Source organism: Colius striatus, chromosome 19, assembly GCF_028858725.1.
Source record: "Colius striatus isolate bColStr4 chromosome 19, bColStr4.1.hap1, whole genome shotgun sequence".
Lineage (NCBI taxonomy): Eukaryota > Metazoa > Chordata > Aves > Coliiformes > Coliidae > Colius > Colius striatus.
This window is the reverse complement of record NC_084777.1, coordinates 6,877,944-6,896,992: the sequence shown is the minus strand read 5'-3', so window position 1 is coordinate 6,896,992 and position 19,049 is coordinate 6,877,944. Positions and strand designations below refer to the sequence as shown.

General features: G+C 49.5%; 1 protein-coding gene across 1 annotated transcript in view; it reads right to left on the bottom strand.

The window, feature by feature from the left end:
* MEGF9 (multiple EGF like domains 9) overlaps window positions 1–17,305 on the bottom strand; it is a 52,378-nt gene extending 35,073 nt beyond the window's left edge. Inside the window, exons 1-2 of the mRNA XM_062011967.1 lie at window positions 17,153–17,305; window positions 16,996–17,053 (exon numbers count right to left, since the gene is read on the bottom strand). Coding sequence (XP_061867951.1) covers window positions 16,996–17,053; window positions 17,153–17,305 — 211 coding nt within the window. The remainder of the gene's footprint in view (window positions 1–16,995; window positions 17,054–17,152) is intronic.
* Window positions 17,306–19,049: the final 1,744 nt, after the last annotated feature.

The following is a 19,049-nucleotide window of genomic DNA, read 5'->3' as shown; positions in this document are numbered from 1 at the left end:
GCATCCCTCACTTTGGGGGATTTGCTCCCACTTTTACATCTGAGAGAAACAGAGGAGCCAGGCCCTCCCAGTCACTGACCCTGCTCTGCATGGGAGCCTGGGGATAAAGCACCCTGTCAAGAAGTCCCTCACTCCTTAATTTTTGTCTCAGATATGGATGGAGCAGAAGGGAACCCCCTAATATTTCTGCATTTCAAGTACAGCAGCAATGCACAAGCCAAGGCACTACCATGACATTACACCTTTAAACAGAAGGCTAGTAAAGCCTTTTAAAGCTTGTAATTTTCCATATTAAAAGAATTAATCTCTTTTCTCTCCCTCAGCATGAGTATAAAATTGGTTAGAGCCCCACACAGTGCTCATTCTGGGATAAAAGGGGCAGGTGACACCAGCCCAGGCTCAGAGCTGTGTAGAAGGAGGTTCACTCTGGTCCCAGAGATGTACCCAAATCCTTCCTCAGCTTTCAAAAGTCAGAAATTTTTAGATGCTTTTCTGCAGTGAATGTCCCAACCTTTCAAGAGCTGCCTCAGTACAACTCCAAGATGTACTGATGTGCTGTGAGAGCCCAGAGGGAAATGCATCACCATGAGCTAGGCAAAGGAAAGGATTTGTGCATCCTTCTCAGCCAGCAACAAGCTGCAGACTCCTCCAGGTGACACCTCAGGGAGGGAACAGTAAAACCTTGTATTTAAATAGCAGTCAGGTTTGCTGCTCAAACTTATAGCAGTAGACATAAGCAAAACTTTCTGTCCCTGATGCACTTGACAGCATCTACATGCCCAGATGTGGCTGGAGGCACCTTCTGTCCAACAGACCTCTCTCTGCAGCCACCTGGCTGGAAGCAGCAGCATAGCCACCTTCCTCCTCCCCAGATAAGCTGTTGCAGATGTTTATCCTAAGCAATTCACATTCTGGCAGCATCAGCACTCCCTGACACCTTTTGCAGGTTTCTAAGGTCAGGCAGCAGTACCAGCCAGGTGTGGAGTTTGAGACCTCCCGCTCTGTCCCCTTGCCTGGGGATTAGTTGACCTCAGCCATGGATGCAGGAATGGGGTCACACACCACTGAGAAGGGATAGCAACACCAAGATGCTACACTGGGGCAACTAGGTGGCTCCTCCAGCACTGCTGCTGCTGGAAGGTAAAGGGTGAGGGGTAAAACAGCTGAATAAGGCAAAGCTAAATGGAAAGAAATAAAAGCAAAGAATGGGATCTAAAATGTGAAAGTCAAAAGGCTAGCAGGAGAGGGGAAAGGGAAACCAGTTCTGCATCATCCATCTTCCACCAGGACAAACACAAACCTGCATGAAACCATCTGATCACTGCCCAGCCAGCCAGGCCAAGAAGCTCAGCTCAGTGTTTGGCACACCGCATTACCCCTGTGCCCAGCAACACTAACTGCTGAAACAGCAGGAACCTTCTGACCCTGCTGAAAGCCCCATGATGCTGTCAGGTCTGTAAGGCAGAGCTTCACCCTCAAGCTGCCTTCTTCTGGCATTAATTTGTTGTGACTGATTAAGATGCTGTTGATGCTGGTGTGAACCAGGGGCAAAACCAGGATCTCATTAATACTTCAAAATACCTAAATGGTGGATGTCAGGAGGTTGGGGCATCCCTTTTTCTATTGTATCTAGCAACAGGACAAGGAGGTACAGGATGAAGCTTTCTTTATACAAGAGCTTTTAGTTGTTGCCTGTTCATCCCATCCTGGGTTGCCCATGCTCTGCTGCCAGGGAAGCTGCAAAGCAGGGACTTCATCCAGCTTGCAAAAAAGAATCTGCCCAGCTACAGGAGCTGTCTCCTGCCTGCACATTTGTCTGACACGATTAAGTTACTTAAAACCAAAATACACCGCTGCAAGGCATGCAGCCTTCTAGAACCTTTTCCCATTGACCTTGCCTGCTGACAGCGCCTGCAGATGCAACAGCCTCTCTTCTTCAGAGTCACTGCAATTAACTCCTCGTGCTCAGTGTCAGATTCAGCTCTGGTAGGAACAGATGTAGCCTCCAACCTCCTCTTCCCAGACCACCCTGTACCCAACTCAGTGCCAAGCACCTACTGAAGGACCCATCCTGAGAGCTACACGGGTACAGGCAGTTTGTCATCCTGGGCCATTCGTGCCCCAGGTCCACAGGTGCACCCACTGCTTTTGAGAAGGGAAACAGCCAAGTTCAGGCTGCTGTAAAGCCATTCTTTGCTTAGTGTAGGCATCGCAGAATAGGTGATAACATATTTGCTTCAGCACCACTAGCTGCTGTGGCTAGAATTTGTGCCCAAGAGAGGTGAGCGCCTGAGGACTGTGACAATCTACATCCCTCCACATAGGCACATCACAGTACAAGCTACAGAGCTTGAACCCCTGGGGAGGTTTCCTGGTGGGGTGACAGACACACGTGGCTGATGTCACTGCAAAATGCATCTCTTTGGTAGCAAAGACATAACCCAATTTCTTTACACCAGCCATGGTGTAGCCAGGTGTCTACTGATGTACAGAGGGAGCTGCCAGCTTTTCCTCACTATTGATACAGGGCAGAGTTACCAAAGCTCAGTCCAATATAGGATGGATATCATAAGAAATCATCCTTTCTTTCTCACTTAAAGCATTCTTACACTAGGAAGGAAGACAGAACAAAAGCATGGAGATGCTAGCAGCAGTGCAAGCAATCAATCCATAATTCAACAGGAAAATGCTGGGAACCACATCCTCCCCCAGCGAGGCATTGGCGAGAGGCAGAGGAGCACTTTGCATCTCCTGCAAGCAGCAGATACTCCTTCTGACAGCTATCACAGCCACCAGCCAGCTTTGGGGCACACACAACCTCTGGATAAGTTCTCCACCTTTTAGGGCAGCACAAGTATCATGCCCAGGTTTCTCTGAGTAAGCAGGAGTGCTTTTTAAACAGCTCTAATGATGCCACAAGATGATATGCATTCAAAGGGAGACTTCAGACATCCACAAGAAGTGGAAGATGGACCAAAGGGGTTTACACTGCTGCAAGACAAGCAGCAAAGTCAGACTCTAAGCCCCACCTTACGACAAGACACCTTCCTCCAATGCACTCCATGGACCATGGGACCAGAGGTGTGTCGTCCCACCCTGTTGTATTCCCTCACTGTCCTCCGTGACATCCTTTCATGACAAGATTGGTCAAGAGGCTCACACACCATCTCAGCTGTTTTAGCAAGAAGAGATGCTCTCTGCAGACACACAGGGCAGGGGCCACCACACACATTACTGTGCAGCTATTGCATTTTTAAAGTTGTTTTTTCTATTTTTTTTGAAGGAGGAAGAGAGAATGGACTTGCTTTGGAGGGTTTTAGGCTATTTTATTGTTTAAGCCCCTGGAGAAAAATTGGAACAAAAACTTTCATCAGTAACTCCCACAGGTGCCCAGGGCAGTTCCTTTTATCATTCAGCTCCTCTACTCAAGGAGCAAAGGGACAGACCCACTAACAAAGGCTTCTTTTATCCACAGTGTTAATAAACACTTACTGAAAGTGTTAATAAAAAGAAGCTTTACTGAGCCTGAGCTAAGACCCCAGTCCACCTCAGCTCATTGCATTTTCAAGCTTGGAGATGAAATAAAGCCTCATCATCACAGGATTCACTCCCAATACACTTCCCTAATTTTTTTCCTACTGTAAATAAACATTTTTGAAATGCAGACTTTTATCCATCACAAACAGCAAAGTGTGGTTCTTATTCACTTTAAAGGCTGTGCAGAATGGAGAAGTGACTTGAAGAGCAGAAAGCCTTTTGAGAGTCTGAAGCCAGCAAGTCCCAGTTCTCTCATTGCTCCTGAGCTTGGTTCCAAGTTTAATAAAGGTGTTTTGTCTCCTTGCTTAATAAGTGGAATTACCATAGCAGAAACTCCAGCAGGGGAGAGGGATAGCACGAAGCATGAGTAATCACAACTGGTTTCAGGCAGGTTTTGCCATTTGGGTCTTGTTTCAAGGTTATGATGACATAGTGCTACAGGCTAATTTGGAGTTACCGTAACTCTTGCCAGACAAGGAGTTGTAAGTTATAATGTGCTGTAACCAGGGGGAGCTGCTAGGATAGAGCAAGGAAAAATGCCTTCTGAGCTGGGGAGAGGAGTTCCCTGCTCCCAAAGTCTTATTCTCTTATTTTATAATAGTCTTGAGCTTGCCCTGCTACACTTAGCAAAGGACATGGTGATGCATTTACCTCCAGCTTGCATCAAGGTACTAATCCCCCTTTGAGAACTTGCTTCATCTTTGCTTTCATCCAGCACCACCTGAACTGGGTTACAGACACTGCAACGAGACAAAATTTGCTGGCAAATCCATGGAAAAGAAGTTGAGCTTTCAAAGAGGGACCTGACTGCCAGGGCATGTCATGGAAAAAGACACCTGGATGGAGAAAGCCATCACTTATCAGTGGAAATGGGGAATTGCAGATCTGCCATCATCTGCTGGGGAACAGCAGCAGGAGACATCAACTGCAGCAATGGCACAGAGAGCACAAACCCTCCCCTGTGCACACAGAGCAGGGGGTTCAGAGGGCAGCCACCAGCTCCTGCCTCCCACTCACCTTTGCTTTAAACTCCCTGAGCCCTGGAGCAGGTTAATGACTTTGATCAGGGCTGCACATCAGCTGTTAATTTCTCTCCCCTTAGTCACTGTGCTGCTGCTGACACTAACACTGTTGCTCCTGCCTCAGTCACCAAGTATTGCCTCTATTTATTTCTAGCCATAGCTCACCTTTCAAAGACTGGAAAATGTTTCCATTGAACAGTACAAGTCCAGCAATCACAAAGAAAAAGTGACTCAGTCTAAGCCAATTCCCTGAAACCTCCTCAACAAATACCAGGCCATGCACTGGAGTACAACAGTTAACAGCCCTGTCCCACACAACAGTCAAATCCCATTTCAACAGGCAAAACCCTTAAAAGTGTGACAGGAAGAATGGAGGCAGTCAAGCACAAGGGTTTCAGGCATTCTGTGCCACACTCCCTGCCTCACCCAGGACTTAGGCACTGAACTAAGACCAAGTCCGAGCCAAGATGCTAAACCCAAATTCCTGATTTGTAGGGCCAGAGCCAAGCTGCCCAGCAGCATCACACCACTCACATCTGTCAACTGGGACAGCATCACAAAGGGGGAATTAATATGCCCTTAGCAAAGGCAGTATGAACAGCTTTAGGCTGGCAAAAAAACAGGCCTAATCCCAAGTCAAAGAGATGTCCAAAACCACAAAGCTTCCTCTGTAGCCATTGGGTCAGCTAGAAGAGGGCTGTTGACATTTCTATGCCAACCATTTCACAATTTTCGAGGGCTTTATAATGACTGTTTTGGCATCACAGGAAGAGGAGCAGTGCTTCCCCTTCCATCAGCTTTGCTGCTGAAGAAAAACCTCACAAAAAGAGCATCCAAGTCCCACCTACAAAAGGGCACCAAAATCCTACCAACTCCATGGAAGTTGCAGGTACTCAACACAACCCTGGCAATGCAGGGAGGATCTACTTCAATATGGCCAACGTGGCACACATATATTAACTGGTATTGCATATATGTAGGTGGAAGAGGCATCGGCTCTAAGGCAACCTAGCTCACATACACACATGATGCTGGGCTCTAAGAGCAATCACAAAGTGATGGGTAGTGGAGCAGAGAGAGGAAAGCATCACCTCCCCAGCCCACAAACTCGCTGAACACCGACTGGAAAGCTTAAGAGGTCTGTAAACAAAAAAAACCCAACAGTGACAGACATTGCTGCAGGGACCCCTCAACACCAAACTGGGGTGTTGGGGGAAAAGACCTCTCTTGGGTAGAGCAAGGCCATCACTCTCCCCTTATCTCCCTCTAAAGCTCACTGCCTTCTGCTGGGAAACCAGCACCACCCTCACACCCAACTGCCCCTCCAGAGATCTGTCCTTTTCTTATTTATTTTTCATTTTAAATGGATTAGACATGCACAAAAGCCTCCCTTGAAAAGAAACAACCAAGATGTGAAAAGGATGGGAAGATCCAATTGCAAGGCATCAGCACTAATCCACGTCCAAGGGCACGCTGGTGACAACTTACTGTCAACTTCCAGGAGGATAAAAAATATGCTCTGAATAAAATAGTTAACTCCAGACAAATGTTTGTCATTCATTATCTGGAGTCAAGCTTGGATTTCTCAACAACACAGCCAAGCCAGAGCAAGCATGTTAATAATAAAACATCTTTTACAGGGAGCTACATGCCAGGCACGCAGCCTGCCCTTGAAGGGAGAAAGGCTGGAGGCAGGTGGAGGCTCTGTTTGCTTTTCTCTGATAACAGGTATTTAGTTTGCTACGTCACTTGGCTTTATCGTAGCCTGAAACGTGGCCGAGCTGCCCGGCTCCACCTTCCCATCTGCTCCTCACACCAGCTGGCCCCGCAGCAGAGGGGAGGCTGTGCCACACATGGTGATGCCATGCAGCCCACCAACTACCAGCTCACCCAGGCCCAACGTGGGGCATCCCCAGCCCTGCCTGGGAATTGGGGGACACTGCTGGAAAAACCCTGCAAGAGGGATTTAATGCAACACTGTCATTTGTGAGAGGAGTAGTGTTGGGAGATGGGACATCTGCGCTCCTGTTCAAGTCACCAAGGGTACTTAGAAACCAACCACATCCTTCCTCAAGCACTAGGACAGGGAAAAAACTCAACAGGCCACAGCAGGGAAGGGCAGAGCATGATCTGGGGAGGCTCCAGCAAAGTATTGGCAGAAAGTGAGCAAATACCCAGCCCAGGCAAGAGCCAACAGGTCAGCACACACCACTTGGATTCTAATAAACTGCCTTGTTTTCATAAACAACCTGAAGCAGATTCTTCACCTTCTCTAGATATCTTGGGGTCTTAATTGCATCCCAGCCCAGCACTCCCCCAGCCTTCAGGCTGCAGTTTGGGGTTAGGAGGAGTGCACAGACACAACCCCTCCCCACAAGCTCTGCCAGCTGTGTGTGTTGCACAGGGCACTGTGGCCTCTTTCCCCAGTCAGCAGCAGCATGAAGGGGTGTGTGTGTCTCTGCCCCATTACTCACACGTCTGCAATCAAGACGTGTTTCAGGAAGCAACTAGGTTTGTAGGAGCCAGGTCTCAAATTCCTGCTCATTCCTTCAGCACCCCATGAGGCACATCCTTCCCAGTTTCACTCCAGATCACCAGCAGTGCTCAGGTTAACATATCTCCATTTAGGAGCAGGGGAAGAACATTAGAAAACAGTCTGTAATATTTGCTTTGTCCCCAGGGACAAAAGGCAAGAGTTACAGCTGGTGAAAGAAGGATCTATTATATTTTATATATGTATATTTTTTTAACATATATCTTTTTTGAAACAGAAAGCAGGAGGAAAACTGAATTATTGAAGTTTTTTATGGACCAAGGAGCTTTGAAAACTTGAGGGAGGAACACAATGTCAAGTTTAAACTGTTTTCAATGGAAAAACTCATTAAAGCAAAAGGGATCTTTTGTGGAAAGATATATTTTGCTGATCCTGACAAAAAACTCTGTTCAGAGGAAGGGAAAAAAGCTTTCCTTTAAACGTTTTCAACTAGCATTGCTTTGCATCTGTACAGCAGCATGCATGAAAGCATCCTCACAAACCTGTTGTTGCTGGAGTGTGGTGAGCCCAGGAGAGGTGTGTCTGGCCACACTCTGGGCACGGGCAGGGGCTGGGAGACAACCCTTGCCTGAATCATGAAAATAAGCAGGTGTTATAAGAGGCAGGGGAAAAACCATACATTAAGAAAAATCAACATCCCCTTCCCTGTTTTGCCCCTGGGGAAATGTTTTCCTCCTGAAACAGATGGAATAAGCTCCTGCTTTCCAACCCATTGGCTCTGTCTGGTGATAGGGAAAGATTTTGGAAGAGGGATGAAGGACATTAGACTCTCCCCCTCAACAGCAGTGCCAGGAGGGCTGCACATGCAATGCACACCACAGGATATGCCACGGGATGCAGTGGGTATTTCCCCACATGAAATATTGCCTTCACCCACCCATCCCTCCCCAAACACGACCACATCTCACACCACAGGAGGAAGCTGTGGATCGAACACGCACCTCCCCAGCAATTAAAGTCATTTTCTTAATATTGAGCAGTCCCAGGCATCCTGTGACAGGCACAGAAAATATTCATTATACCTCCTCCAATTTAGAATGGTTTCTTTCCCATTCAAGTGTTGCTGGACCTGAGTTACAGCCAAGGTAAGATTCAGCAATCACACACAGGAAGGATTAAGGGTCACATAAATGGTTGGTTTTCTGCCTTTTATTTCCCCAAACTTCAGACTGTACACACAGTGATAAATTTAGAGTAATGCCACCAATGAAACACTCCAATTAATAGCAATAAAGTGCAAATGCTCCACATGATACCAGCAGAGCCATGATTGGGAAAAAACTGTGAAAGCTTAAAAACCAGCACAAGATGAGACCACTGTGGGGGGGGGAGGGGGAAGGAAGAAAAAAAGGAACAAAACAAACAGTCCATTCCAATATCCTTTTCATAAGAAACCAAAATGAACTCAGGAACACATCAGAGAACAATCATTTAGCACAGATCAAACAGTAGAACTAGCACATTAAAAATACATGCAGCATTAATCAGCTACACAGAGTTATATGCCTTCATTTCCATAAATAATACAGGATCAAAGCAGCCCAAGCAGCACTATCAGTTAATATAGTCAGCCAGTCAGTCAAAATAGAGCAAAGCTGCCTGAAAACTGCAGGAGTTTAATTTGCCAGGAATGAAGCAGATTGATGTGAGAAGTGGCATGACCAGTTGAACAGGTAAAGGTTAGTGCCAGGCTCTTAGTGATGCAGAGGTGATATCACAAAGAAAGAAAAGGAAATAAATAGTTGATGCAGCTTTAAAATATTTAAAACAACAAAACTTGGGGAATATGAAAGTATGTCTTGTCTAGTGAAGAGAGAAGTGAACCCCCTAGTTCTAGTGAACCCCCTCAAGAGCCATGATGCAGGGGAGAGGCAGGACTGAACCTGCTGGGAGCATCCCCAGTGGCACCAGTCCCATTACTGGCTGGCAATGGCTGAAGCAGGGGCGAGCCATGGGGTGTAGGCTAAACCAGAGCCACTGCCCCAGCATCAGAGCAGCACCAGAGGGGCTTTCCTCTGCCCAGGAGAAATATCCCCGCTGCCAAAACCATTCCTCCTGCTCGAGTGAGGGCTCACTACCAACAGCTTGTAAATACACATCCATCTACCCATCCATATAAAATGCCTGTGTCATTAAGCCTTTAGCTGGAAGGCTGCAGAGCCCTTTAGCTGGCTGATTTTTAAAACAGGCATGTGGAACAGCACAAGCTATAAATAGCAGAGATGCTTGCCTCGTCATGTTTCTGGTGGCTTATTTATAAGGATAGGGGGCAACAATTAAAACTGGTAAGAAGAGCGACTTGGGCTTCTCAAGGCCAAGCTGCCTGAAGAAAAAAGAGCCTTTGAGGTTTTGCTTTTTTCCTTTTCCAGGCAAACACTCATCTCATGCTCAGACTCTGAATTGCTTCCATTTACAAGGCAAATTTTAATTCATACAGCAGGTGTTCAGCCCCCTCAAAAAAAACCCCAACTTTAAGCAGCAAAAGACCAAACTAAGGCTTTGCATTAGTTCATGCAGCTCCAGGGAAGCTCCTCACTTACTGTAATAGGAGCCGTGTGTGTGTGTGAAGTCACAGCAGAGGCCCCCCCACTCCATCAAAAAAAAAAAACCTTTTCCAGAGCACAGAGTGGATCAAAGTCTTGAAGAGGGTTAAGCAGAAGCATTGCCAACTCCAAGTGCTGGCAGCCTGCTCAGCATCACGACCCCACTGCATTCTGTGTGACGGAGGGCGATCGGAATTTTGCATGGGAAGACGTGGATGAGCATCAGGCAGAGGAGGAATTCAGCCTCCAACAAAAGGGCTCCTTTGGGCAGCCCAAACCCTCCCCAGCTGATGAGTGCTCTGGCAGTGTGTTTAGACTGTCTATTCTTTGCAGGCACATAGGCACAATCCAGAAAGCCCACGTGAACCAACCATTCCCTTCGGGTACTGGGTGCCTTTAATAAAGAACTGGTGAAAACAAGGGGAGACAGCTGGACTGCCCCAGACCCACTCAGATACAGGACCCCATGTTAGGACGTAGAAGAAGCTGGACCACTTTTTCCAGCACCCCTGGCTGTGAAAAAGCAGGGAGAAGAGCCATGGGGAGAGCGAGTGACCCCATCAGAAGGTGACGTCCTCCACCATTCCTAAGAGCCAAGATCAGTGCTGCCAGGAAGTTTCCTATTGAATTGGGAGGGAGAAGTTCCATTCAAACCAGTGAGCTTCAATTATTCTAAGTTCAGAATGGTTTCTTCAATATAATTCCAGACTGACAACCTTTCATCCAACAAAAGACCCTTCCAGACAAGCCCTGAAGGGATTTTGAGAGCATTTCCTCCCCAGCAAGGATCCAGCAGCCCTCAACCCCACACTGGGGATGGATTTAGCCCCAAGTACAAGGACGTTGATTTTACAAGGCAGCCTCAAGGCACAAGACCCCTTGAGCTTACTGGAAGTGGAAGCAAAGCAAGAACAACCCTTTCAGTATGACACAATCCAAAAGTCACATTTTAAAAAAAGCAAATCATTTCCTGTGAACCAGAAATCCTGGTTTTCAGCCAGTTTAATGAGACTGAACTGCAACCGGTTCTGCTCTCCTGGGGTGGTGGAGACACACGACCTCCTCAAGGCAGGGCAGATGGCTAGAATCTAGCCTTTAGCTCATAAAACATATTAATATCCCCAACCAATTATAAAGTGCCAGACTCTACCCTCCTGGTTCTCTACTCCCACTGCATGATGCCTTGCTACACAAGGCAGCCCTGTTGAGTTCAGACACGCAGCAGGAGCTGGGACAGCAAAGCCTGTGGGTTTCCAAGACCTCTGAAGCAAGTCTAGGCCCTTGCTGCAACCTCATTTAAGAGCTCAGTGAAGTCTCAGGTGCAGTCTAGGTGCTGCACAGCAAACCAGCTCTTTAACATATTTTATTGTTGCCGTGGTTTTTAAGTGCTCAGAGGTAAAAGCAGAAGGAGCTTTCCCTTCCAGCCAGACGGCTGCAAGAGAAATCTCAGCCTTCAGCACCCAGCATAGGCAGGAGTTTATTACTAATGCCAGCAGATGCATCATGCCACTGCTAAGATCTCAGCTGCTTCTTGGACCTTGGATCTGCAGCAGAACTTCCTGACAGTCAGCTGGCATTTGCTCTGCAAATATTAGCTGCAGCACAATGACTTTGCCCTGGGTATTTATAGGCCACGGGCTCTTGTCAAAAAAACATCTGAAATCTTTCCCCTGACTTCAGCAGACTCACGTCCGGGGCCTCTGTTCCTTGGGGACAGCGTGTTCTGTGCTTCTCTGCCCACAGCCCCAGGGTGTGGGAAGTCCTGGATGTCCCAGTGCTGCTCATCCACGTACAGCTGATGAGGACAGGCTCAATACCCACCATCACCACCATCCATTCAGATGGAGCTCAAGATGCTGCAGCCACCTCCAAGGCTGCACTGGAGCAGCATGATGACCATGGTCCCCTCCAAGATGAGGTTACTCACCCACTGAGGTTACAGCTCAGCATAGCCCATGAGATGAGCTCTGATGCCAGCCCAGCACCACTGCTCCTCAATTGCAATGGTATTTTTCTCTCTGGCACTGCCCAGTCCATATCAGGCAGTGAACAAGACTAAGGGCCAAGGCAGCTGCAGAAGGATGCTCCAGGGGAAAAAAAAAAAAAAACACTAGCTAGGAAACTCATCCCACATTCAATCCACACATTTCCTACCTGTTTGGGCACATAAAGACCTTTGCATCCCATGCACTCTTGCAATAGTCTCCCAGGCCAGTGACACTCCATCAGCCTGACTGCTGGGTGCTGTCCTGACTGTCCCAGCCCCTGGGGACACATCCATGCTTGCAGAGCCCAGAAGACCACTGGCAAATGGCAAACAGGCCAAGTCACCTCCTGGCCACAACACAGCTTCGGGCAAACCACTTCATTCAGTGTTTCAGCAGCTCTGCATCCCCAGAGGCTGGTGTTTTGGTATTACTAAGAGCAGCTAGATAAATAACTTCAACATGTCACACAGTAGCAGTCTTATTTTACACATGGTATTTTCCAAGGGTCTGCTCAGTGATGTGATAACACCTAAATCTCAGCTATCACTTAAAAGAAAAAAAAGCAAAGTCTCAGCACTGTTCCCTGCAGAAGGAAGTTAACAAATGGGACCTTGGATGCTCTCTAGATCCTTCCAAAAATATCCCAATTTTCATGAGCATCACTAAGTCCAAGAAACTCAAAATCTTGAGTCAGGACAGTTGGATGCATCTGATTAAAGGATGACTCAGATGGGAGCGTGGAAACAGGGAGGAAGGCAAAAGAATGACAAATTCTGCTGTGGGCAACATCCTTTTATTTTAAGCTCAAAGATACAAATGAGATGTTTTTTTTTTTAAAGAAAGCCCCCTGCCCTGGCTGCTCCAGTGCTAATCCCAAGTAACAAGACCATCTTCCTTATGCTCAGCCTTCACATCTGTAACTCAATTTCCATTTCTTTTTAAAACAAATTAAATCCCACTGACATCTTGAAAGCAAGTTGTCTCAGTCATCACACTGAACGTCCCCCCCAGGGGCAGAGGCAGGGCAGAACCACTCAGGAAGGTTTCTGCCTACAAGCCTAGTGCTAAGGGTAGGAGCTACACTTGGACCTAAAGAAACAGACATTTTTAAGGCTGGAAAAGTCCATGGCAAACATTTAGTCTCACCTACTGTCCTGTCCCAGCACTGGAAACTCACCCAGCTGCATGGGCATTAAACATTTACCTTCATCCCTGAAAGAGTCCTGTGTCACACTGGGCATAACGAAAGCTGATCATGGGGCAAACCTGTGTGAGAAGACTTCTACCAAAGGGTGTAATGGCTAGACAAGAAGTAGTAAAAATGGAGAAATTGCCTTCAGCAACTTGGCTCTTTCTGTCCCACTGGGATTTGGGAGCTCACAGTCCCTCAAGTCCCTCCCTGGCATGGCAGGGTCTGGCTGTTGATGGCTCTATAACAATACTGCCAGTGTGGTAGACGACATCCCAAGACCTACCCCCATGGTGCCTCTTGCACACATAGTGGGCACAGACCTTTCTCTACATATCCTGCAGAAGAACAAAATCCTCCACCTCTCTGGCTGGACAATGAAGTTAAAGTCAGCACTTATGACTGGGCTCACTCCTCACCCTGCTGCCTTGCCTACACCTAGCCATTTAGCCTATCACTCTAAGGATTTGCCAGGCTCCTATTTACAAGCTAAAGCCATCAGCTAATCCCACCCAAAGCCTCAGCCACCAACCTTAGCAGGGTTCTGGCTGCACCTTCTCCATCTAGGCTGTGAGCATCCCAGCAAGAGATGGCCCCATGCCAGAGGCCCATCAAACACCATTGCACACCCTGACTCATCCTTCACCCATTTCCGTGGCAGCACAGGGCACCTTCCTGTGGTTAACTGCTCTGAGCTACAGGGCCACCTGCATTTCCTGCCCTGTAGCTGCAGCAGAAATTGCTTGTGGTCCCCTCTCATGAGGTGCAGAGGTGAGGAGCCAGATTCAGGATCATGTCTGAGGACCTGCTGACTTAGGAAGTCAGGTGCAGCACCACAGAAACCACAGGGAGCAAAATAAGGCAGTGGCTTCCAAGATCTGAAGTGCTTAGTGTCTAAAGATGCCTATTATGCAGAGTCTGGGTGCAGCTCTTCTGTTGATCCAGCCACAGCATTGGGACAGGGAGATTGTGCAAGGACGTTTGAGCTTTTCAGCTCACCCATCTGCTGCACATGGGCCCAAAAACTACAGAACAAAACACCCTTCACAGATGGGAAGGGTTCAATACCACCCTACAGAAATGAAGGGAATAGAGGAGTTTTGTCCTCTAGGCAGGAAGAGTCCAACCAGGACTACACTGGCTACACCAGCTGCATTTTTGCTCCAGCACCAAGCATCCATCCAAACAGCAGCTGCCCCAGCAAAGGTCCAGCTTCTCCTTTAAAACAAGACTACTGCATATAAAAGGAAGAGGCAGAGTCTCCTCAGTGGGTGTCAGAGGCTTTGGTGATAAGGCAGGGGATACTTCTAAGCTTGTCTCCACAAACATGAGGATTAGCAATTTACTTCTCTTAAAAACAAAATCCAGGATTTTAACATGAGCAGAGGCTTGGAAAGAAAAATAAACATCATGAAACTGGGAAAGGGAAGAGAATGAGAAAGGAGCAAGCAGGCAGCTCGGCAGTAGCTGAAGTGCTTCTTAAATCAGACTGAGCAAAATGCACTGAAGTTGGAATTTAAATGTTGGTAGCACTGAACAGACACTGGATGTGAGGACTCTCACCAGTTTTTTGTCAGTAATAATGCCTTCAGCATGGAAGTAGCCTTTCTAATGATGGGCATGAGAAAAGGCTCATTTGTTTGATGGAATAAAGCATATAATGCATTAATTACCTATTGAATTGAAAAAAAAACCACCATGAAACATGCTTGAATTAAAGCAGAAGGGAGGTTTCAGCTAAATCCACACTGCCTAAAGGCTTCACTGTGCCTTTGGTATTTAATGCCCTGTGAGAGCAAATCTCTTGGAGGATTCCAGCGACAGTCAGCAGGGAGGGCAGCACAGAAAGATCCCCCTAAAACCAGTACCCACACAGACTACAACTGTACCACCCACCCACACCACCCCCATAAGCTCCCACATTGCTGCTGAGCCCATCATCTCCTCCTGCTGCCACCTCACCCCTCCTCATACCTCAAAACTCATCTGACCCACAAGCACACCAGCAATTTCCCCATTAGCCAGAGTTAATCTCAACCTGCCACACTAACTAAGAACAAATTAGCCTGATTGAGAAGCCATGATCTGCCCAAGCATTCCCACCCTGGCCATCACCACAGCATAAAGACACCAGAGAGCAATTTTGAAATCAAGTGGCTGTAGCCATTAATAATTAACACTTTAAAACTTCAAAGGATGATGCTGGCTTTCACAATAAAAACCCAGCACACCCAGAGATGGTGGGGAAGAGTTCTCATCATCACTGCTCCCATTTCCCAAACAAGGGCTGAAATGAGGAGGTAAGGGCAGCTCAATGTGGAATCCATGGTTATGCTGGGATTAGACACAAAAATGTCTCAACTTGCATCCCTGACACCTCCTATGGCACCAGATGTAATGAAATCACATACGGACATCCAAGAGCATCCTAAAGTCACCATAAACCAGTTACCTCGTGCAATACTCTGGCAGGACCCTTGTCCTTTGGCTCATATGAGAGGGATGCTCCTGATAAAACCATTAGAGCCTTCTGACATTGACAGAAGCAAACCAAACCCAAGGTCAGATAGGGAAATAGGTGCTTGGACAACTGGGGACAGGTATGTGCATCCCCTGTTTGGCACCCAGAGGGGTTGATGACAGCACAATAGAGAAAATTGCTTTTGCTTTAAGAAAACTCAAACCCTCCTATCTTTATCAGCAATTCCTCATCTTAAGTCATTCTGTCTCTTGCAGAGAAAGTAAGACAGAAACCTCAGTGGAAAAAAAAAAAAAGAATTAAAGTCTGAAAACAAGAGACTCCAGATCTTCATCTGATTACACTTCTAGCCAAATAAAACACGTTGATTAATCCACTTGTTCAGACTGCTAAAGCTACCAGAATAGCAGAGTGTATCCCTTTCACATTACAGGAAGCTCAACACACTCAAACCAAGCATTTTTCAGGCAAGGAGAGAAAAATAAATATAGAAAAGGAAAGAATACGTCCTATAGCATTGGCTATTGAACATAAAGCTTTGGAAATGTAGAGTGAAGCAGACTTTTCTGGCAAAATAAATGGACAAAGCTCTATCCCCTGATTCCAGCAGTTTTGTCTACTTGGTTTATAAGTAAACTGGAGTCTCAGCTCTGAAGGGCATCCATCAGTGTTTTCATCTCCCAGCACCATCACTCAGCACTACACCCAGCAAGAGCTTCACCCAAAAGCACAGCCACTTCACCCTTCACCTCCTCCCTCCTCACACTCTTCATTGATAATTCCACTGATTCCCCTTACCACGATGTTCTCCTCAGCTACGTACGAGCCTCCCATCTGCAACAGGGGCAGGATCAGGCCTCAAGTGGGCTGCACCGAGACCAGCATCTCCCAGAACAGAAAAACCCGTGGCTCTTTCCTCCCCTTACATTGCCCACGGACTATCAGGTGTGTGGGGGCTATTCCTGACACGCGTTGAGTTTCAAATGGCCCTTCAGATACAGGGAAGATGACCAGCTCCAGAGACATCGAGGTATTGTCAACCCCATTCTGCTCTCAGCACATGGAGGTGGGATGATGCTGTGGAAACCGTGATGCTACAGAGCAACTCTGCTTCCAAGGTACCACTCAGCGATGCTCAGAGCCTGTGTCCACACTCGGGGACACTATCCCGATGCAATGGTGAGGGGAAGGTCATGGCTTCAACTCCTCTACGCAGGGCATGGGGCACACTGGGGATGGTTAGCGAGAAGGATGCTTAAGGAAGACAGGACCAGCACCCACAAAAATCCACCAGTAATGCCTTTAACAACGGTCCAGGTTCGGTGCACTTGCCCACCGGGACCCCTCGGCACCCCCGCACTGCTCACCCAGCCCCACACCCGACCCCTGCGGGATAGGGGGCGGACAGTGACCCCCATCGAGCTCGGCGCCTGGCACCTGATGCTGGGATGGGAGATGCTGCCGGGGGTCCCAAAGAGCCGGAGTCCCTCCTTCTGCCCCAAACGAGGCTCGCTGAAGCCTGAGGGAGCCCGAGAGCCGCCGCCCCGTCCCCCACAGCCCCCCGCGAAGCCACCCCCGGCCGCGCCTTTGTCCGCCCGGCTGAAGGAAGAAGGGACGAGGCAGTCCCGTCCGCATCCCGCCGCTGACACCCACTCGCGTCACGGACACGGGGGGGCCGCCTACCTGCGGGGCTGTTGCCCGCCGCCGCCGCCTCCTCCTCTTCTTCCTCCTCCTCTTCTTCCTCCACCACCGCCGCCGCCGCCGCCGCCTCCTCCTCCTCCTCCGGGGGCGGCGGCGGAGGGCTGCCCCGGGCAGCCGCGGCGGTGCCGCGGGGCCGTGCCGGCGGTGCGCTGCCGCCCTCCGCGGGGCCGCCGCTGCCGCTACCAGGCTCGGGGGGCGGCGTGGTGCTGGAGGGCAACCCGGCAGCGGCGGCCAGGAGGGCGGCGAGGCAGAGCAGGGCGAGCCCGGGCGCGGTCCTCGGCCGGCGCCTCATGCTGCGGCGCGGCGCTCCGCCATTCATTCATTCATTCGCTCGTTCGTCCGTCAGTCCGTTCGCCCACCCACCGAGCGGGGCCGGGGAGCGGCGCCGGGGAGCGGGGCCGGGCGGCGGCTCCCGCCCGCCTCAGCCGGCCATGCCGCGCCGCTGCCGCTCCGCGCGCCCCACAGGCGGCTCCCGCCGCGCCGCGCCCCGGCTGACAGCGCGCGCCCCGCCCCGCCCCGCGCCCGCCGCAGCCAATCAGCGCCGCGCCCGCCCCACCTGACGCCAACTTGTAACGCTTTGTGCGCGGCGCAGCCAATCGGAGGCCGGAGGGGGCGGGGAAGGGGGCGGGGCCTCGCGGCTCCGGGCGCTCGGTGGTGCGGCATTGTGAGGGCGGCGGGGGGCGGCGCGGGGCGCGGGTCGCGGCTCACACGGCTCCCTGTGTGTGAGTGTCTCTGTGTCCCTGACAGAGCGGCTTCACATTCGATTTCATCTTTACTGGGTTTATGTTTAACGTTAAATCGTATGCTCCCCCCCCGCAGTTGTACAAAACAATGAGGAAGGGGCCGGGACGCTCAGAGGGACACAAAGCGGGTTGTCCGCGGGGTCCATCCCTGCCCGAGCGAGGGGCAAGGGGCCCGCAGGGGTCCCGCAGGTCGGGAGGGGTTGTCAGAGCCCCCTCGGTACAGCCCCCTCCATCCACCTCCGCGTCCCGTCCCCACGCCCGCAGCGATGCCGTTCCCCGCAGCGATGCCGTTCCCCTTTGTGTTGCAGCCGTTTCCCACCCGGCGTGGATATCAAAGACAATGAAGCCTGGGCGGGGAAGCACCCAGGCTGTCCCCCCGCCATGGTACTGTTGGGGCCGGACACCAGGAATGACCTTGGCCCATTCCCCACCCCGGAGCGATGGGCAGTGGAGCGGTGAGGAGGAACACGATGACACACGTATTAATTATTGATGGTGCCTAGCTGGGTGCTCACTGGTTCACATGCGGTGAAGCACGACGCAGGCGTGTGCTGTGGGCTCTGTGTGGTGGGGAAAACACAGCTTTGATCAACACAAAGGCACGTGGCTGCGTGCCAGGGTGTGCCAGAGCGGCTGGCTGGGCCATACAGTGCCATACAGTAGCCGAATGGGCAACCCCTATCCCCAAGAAGGTGCAAAGTGAGATGGTGAAGAGCAATGGGGGCAGAGGGGCTCTGAGCTACCTGCCCCTGTCCATAGGCATATGGCATTGCCAGGCATGTGTTTGCATCATCTCTTGTTCCTGCAGGAGCCAGTGGATGCTGACAAAGTGTTTCTTCAGGATTAGACATCCCCACCTTCACCCACTGCATGGTCTAGGCTGTGAATCCTTCTGTAGCACAATATTGAGGGGTTTTCTACAAGGAGGACGTTGCCCAACATAGCTGCTGTGGGCTAGTTATTCCACAATAACTCCCTTCTCTTTCCCCATATCCATCCCCTTCTCAGAAATAAATGAGACTTTATTCCTGCATAATAATATAATGATTATTCCCCAGCAGCTATGCTGTGCTATTTCCCCCCACAGAGACAAACCCTTCTGAGATTTGCTTTTTATAATCATCAGCAGCCTGTCATTCCTCACAGGGACCAAGAGTCCCTCTGATCAGGGGGAATACATCTGGCAGAGATCAGTTTGTTGATCAAGTCTCTTCTCCAGTGATTCACAACAGGTTATTGTCTATGGGAACAGGAAGGAAGAAGCTGAGCAGATGAACAATTGTTAAGGAAAGA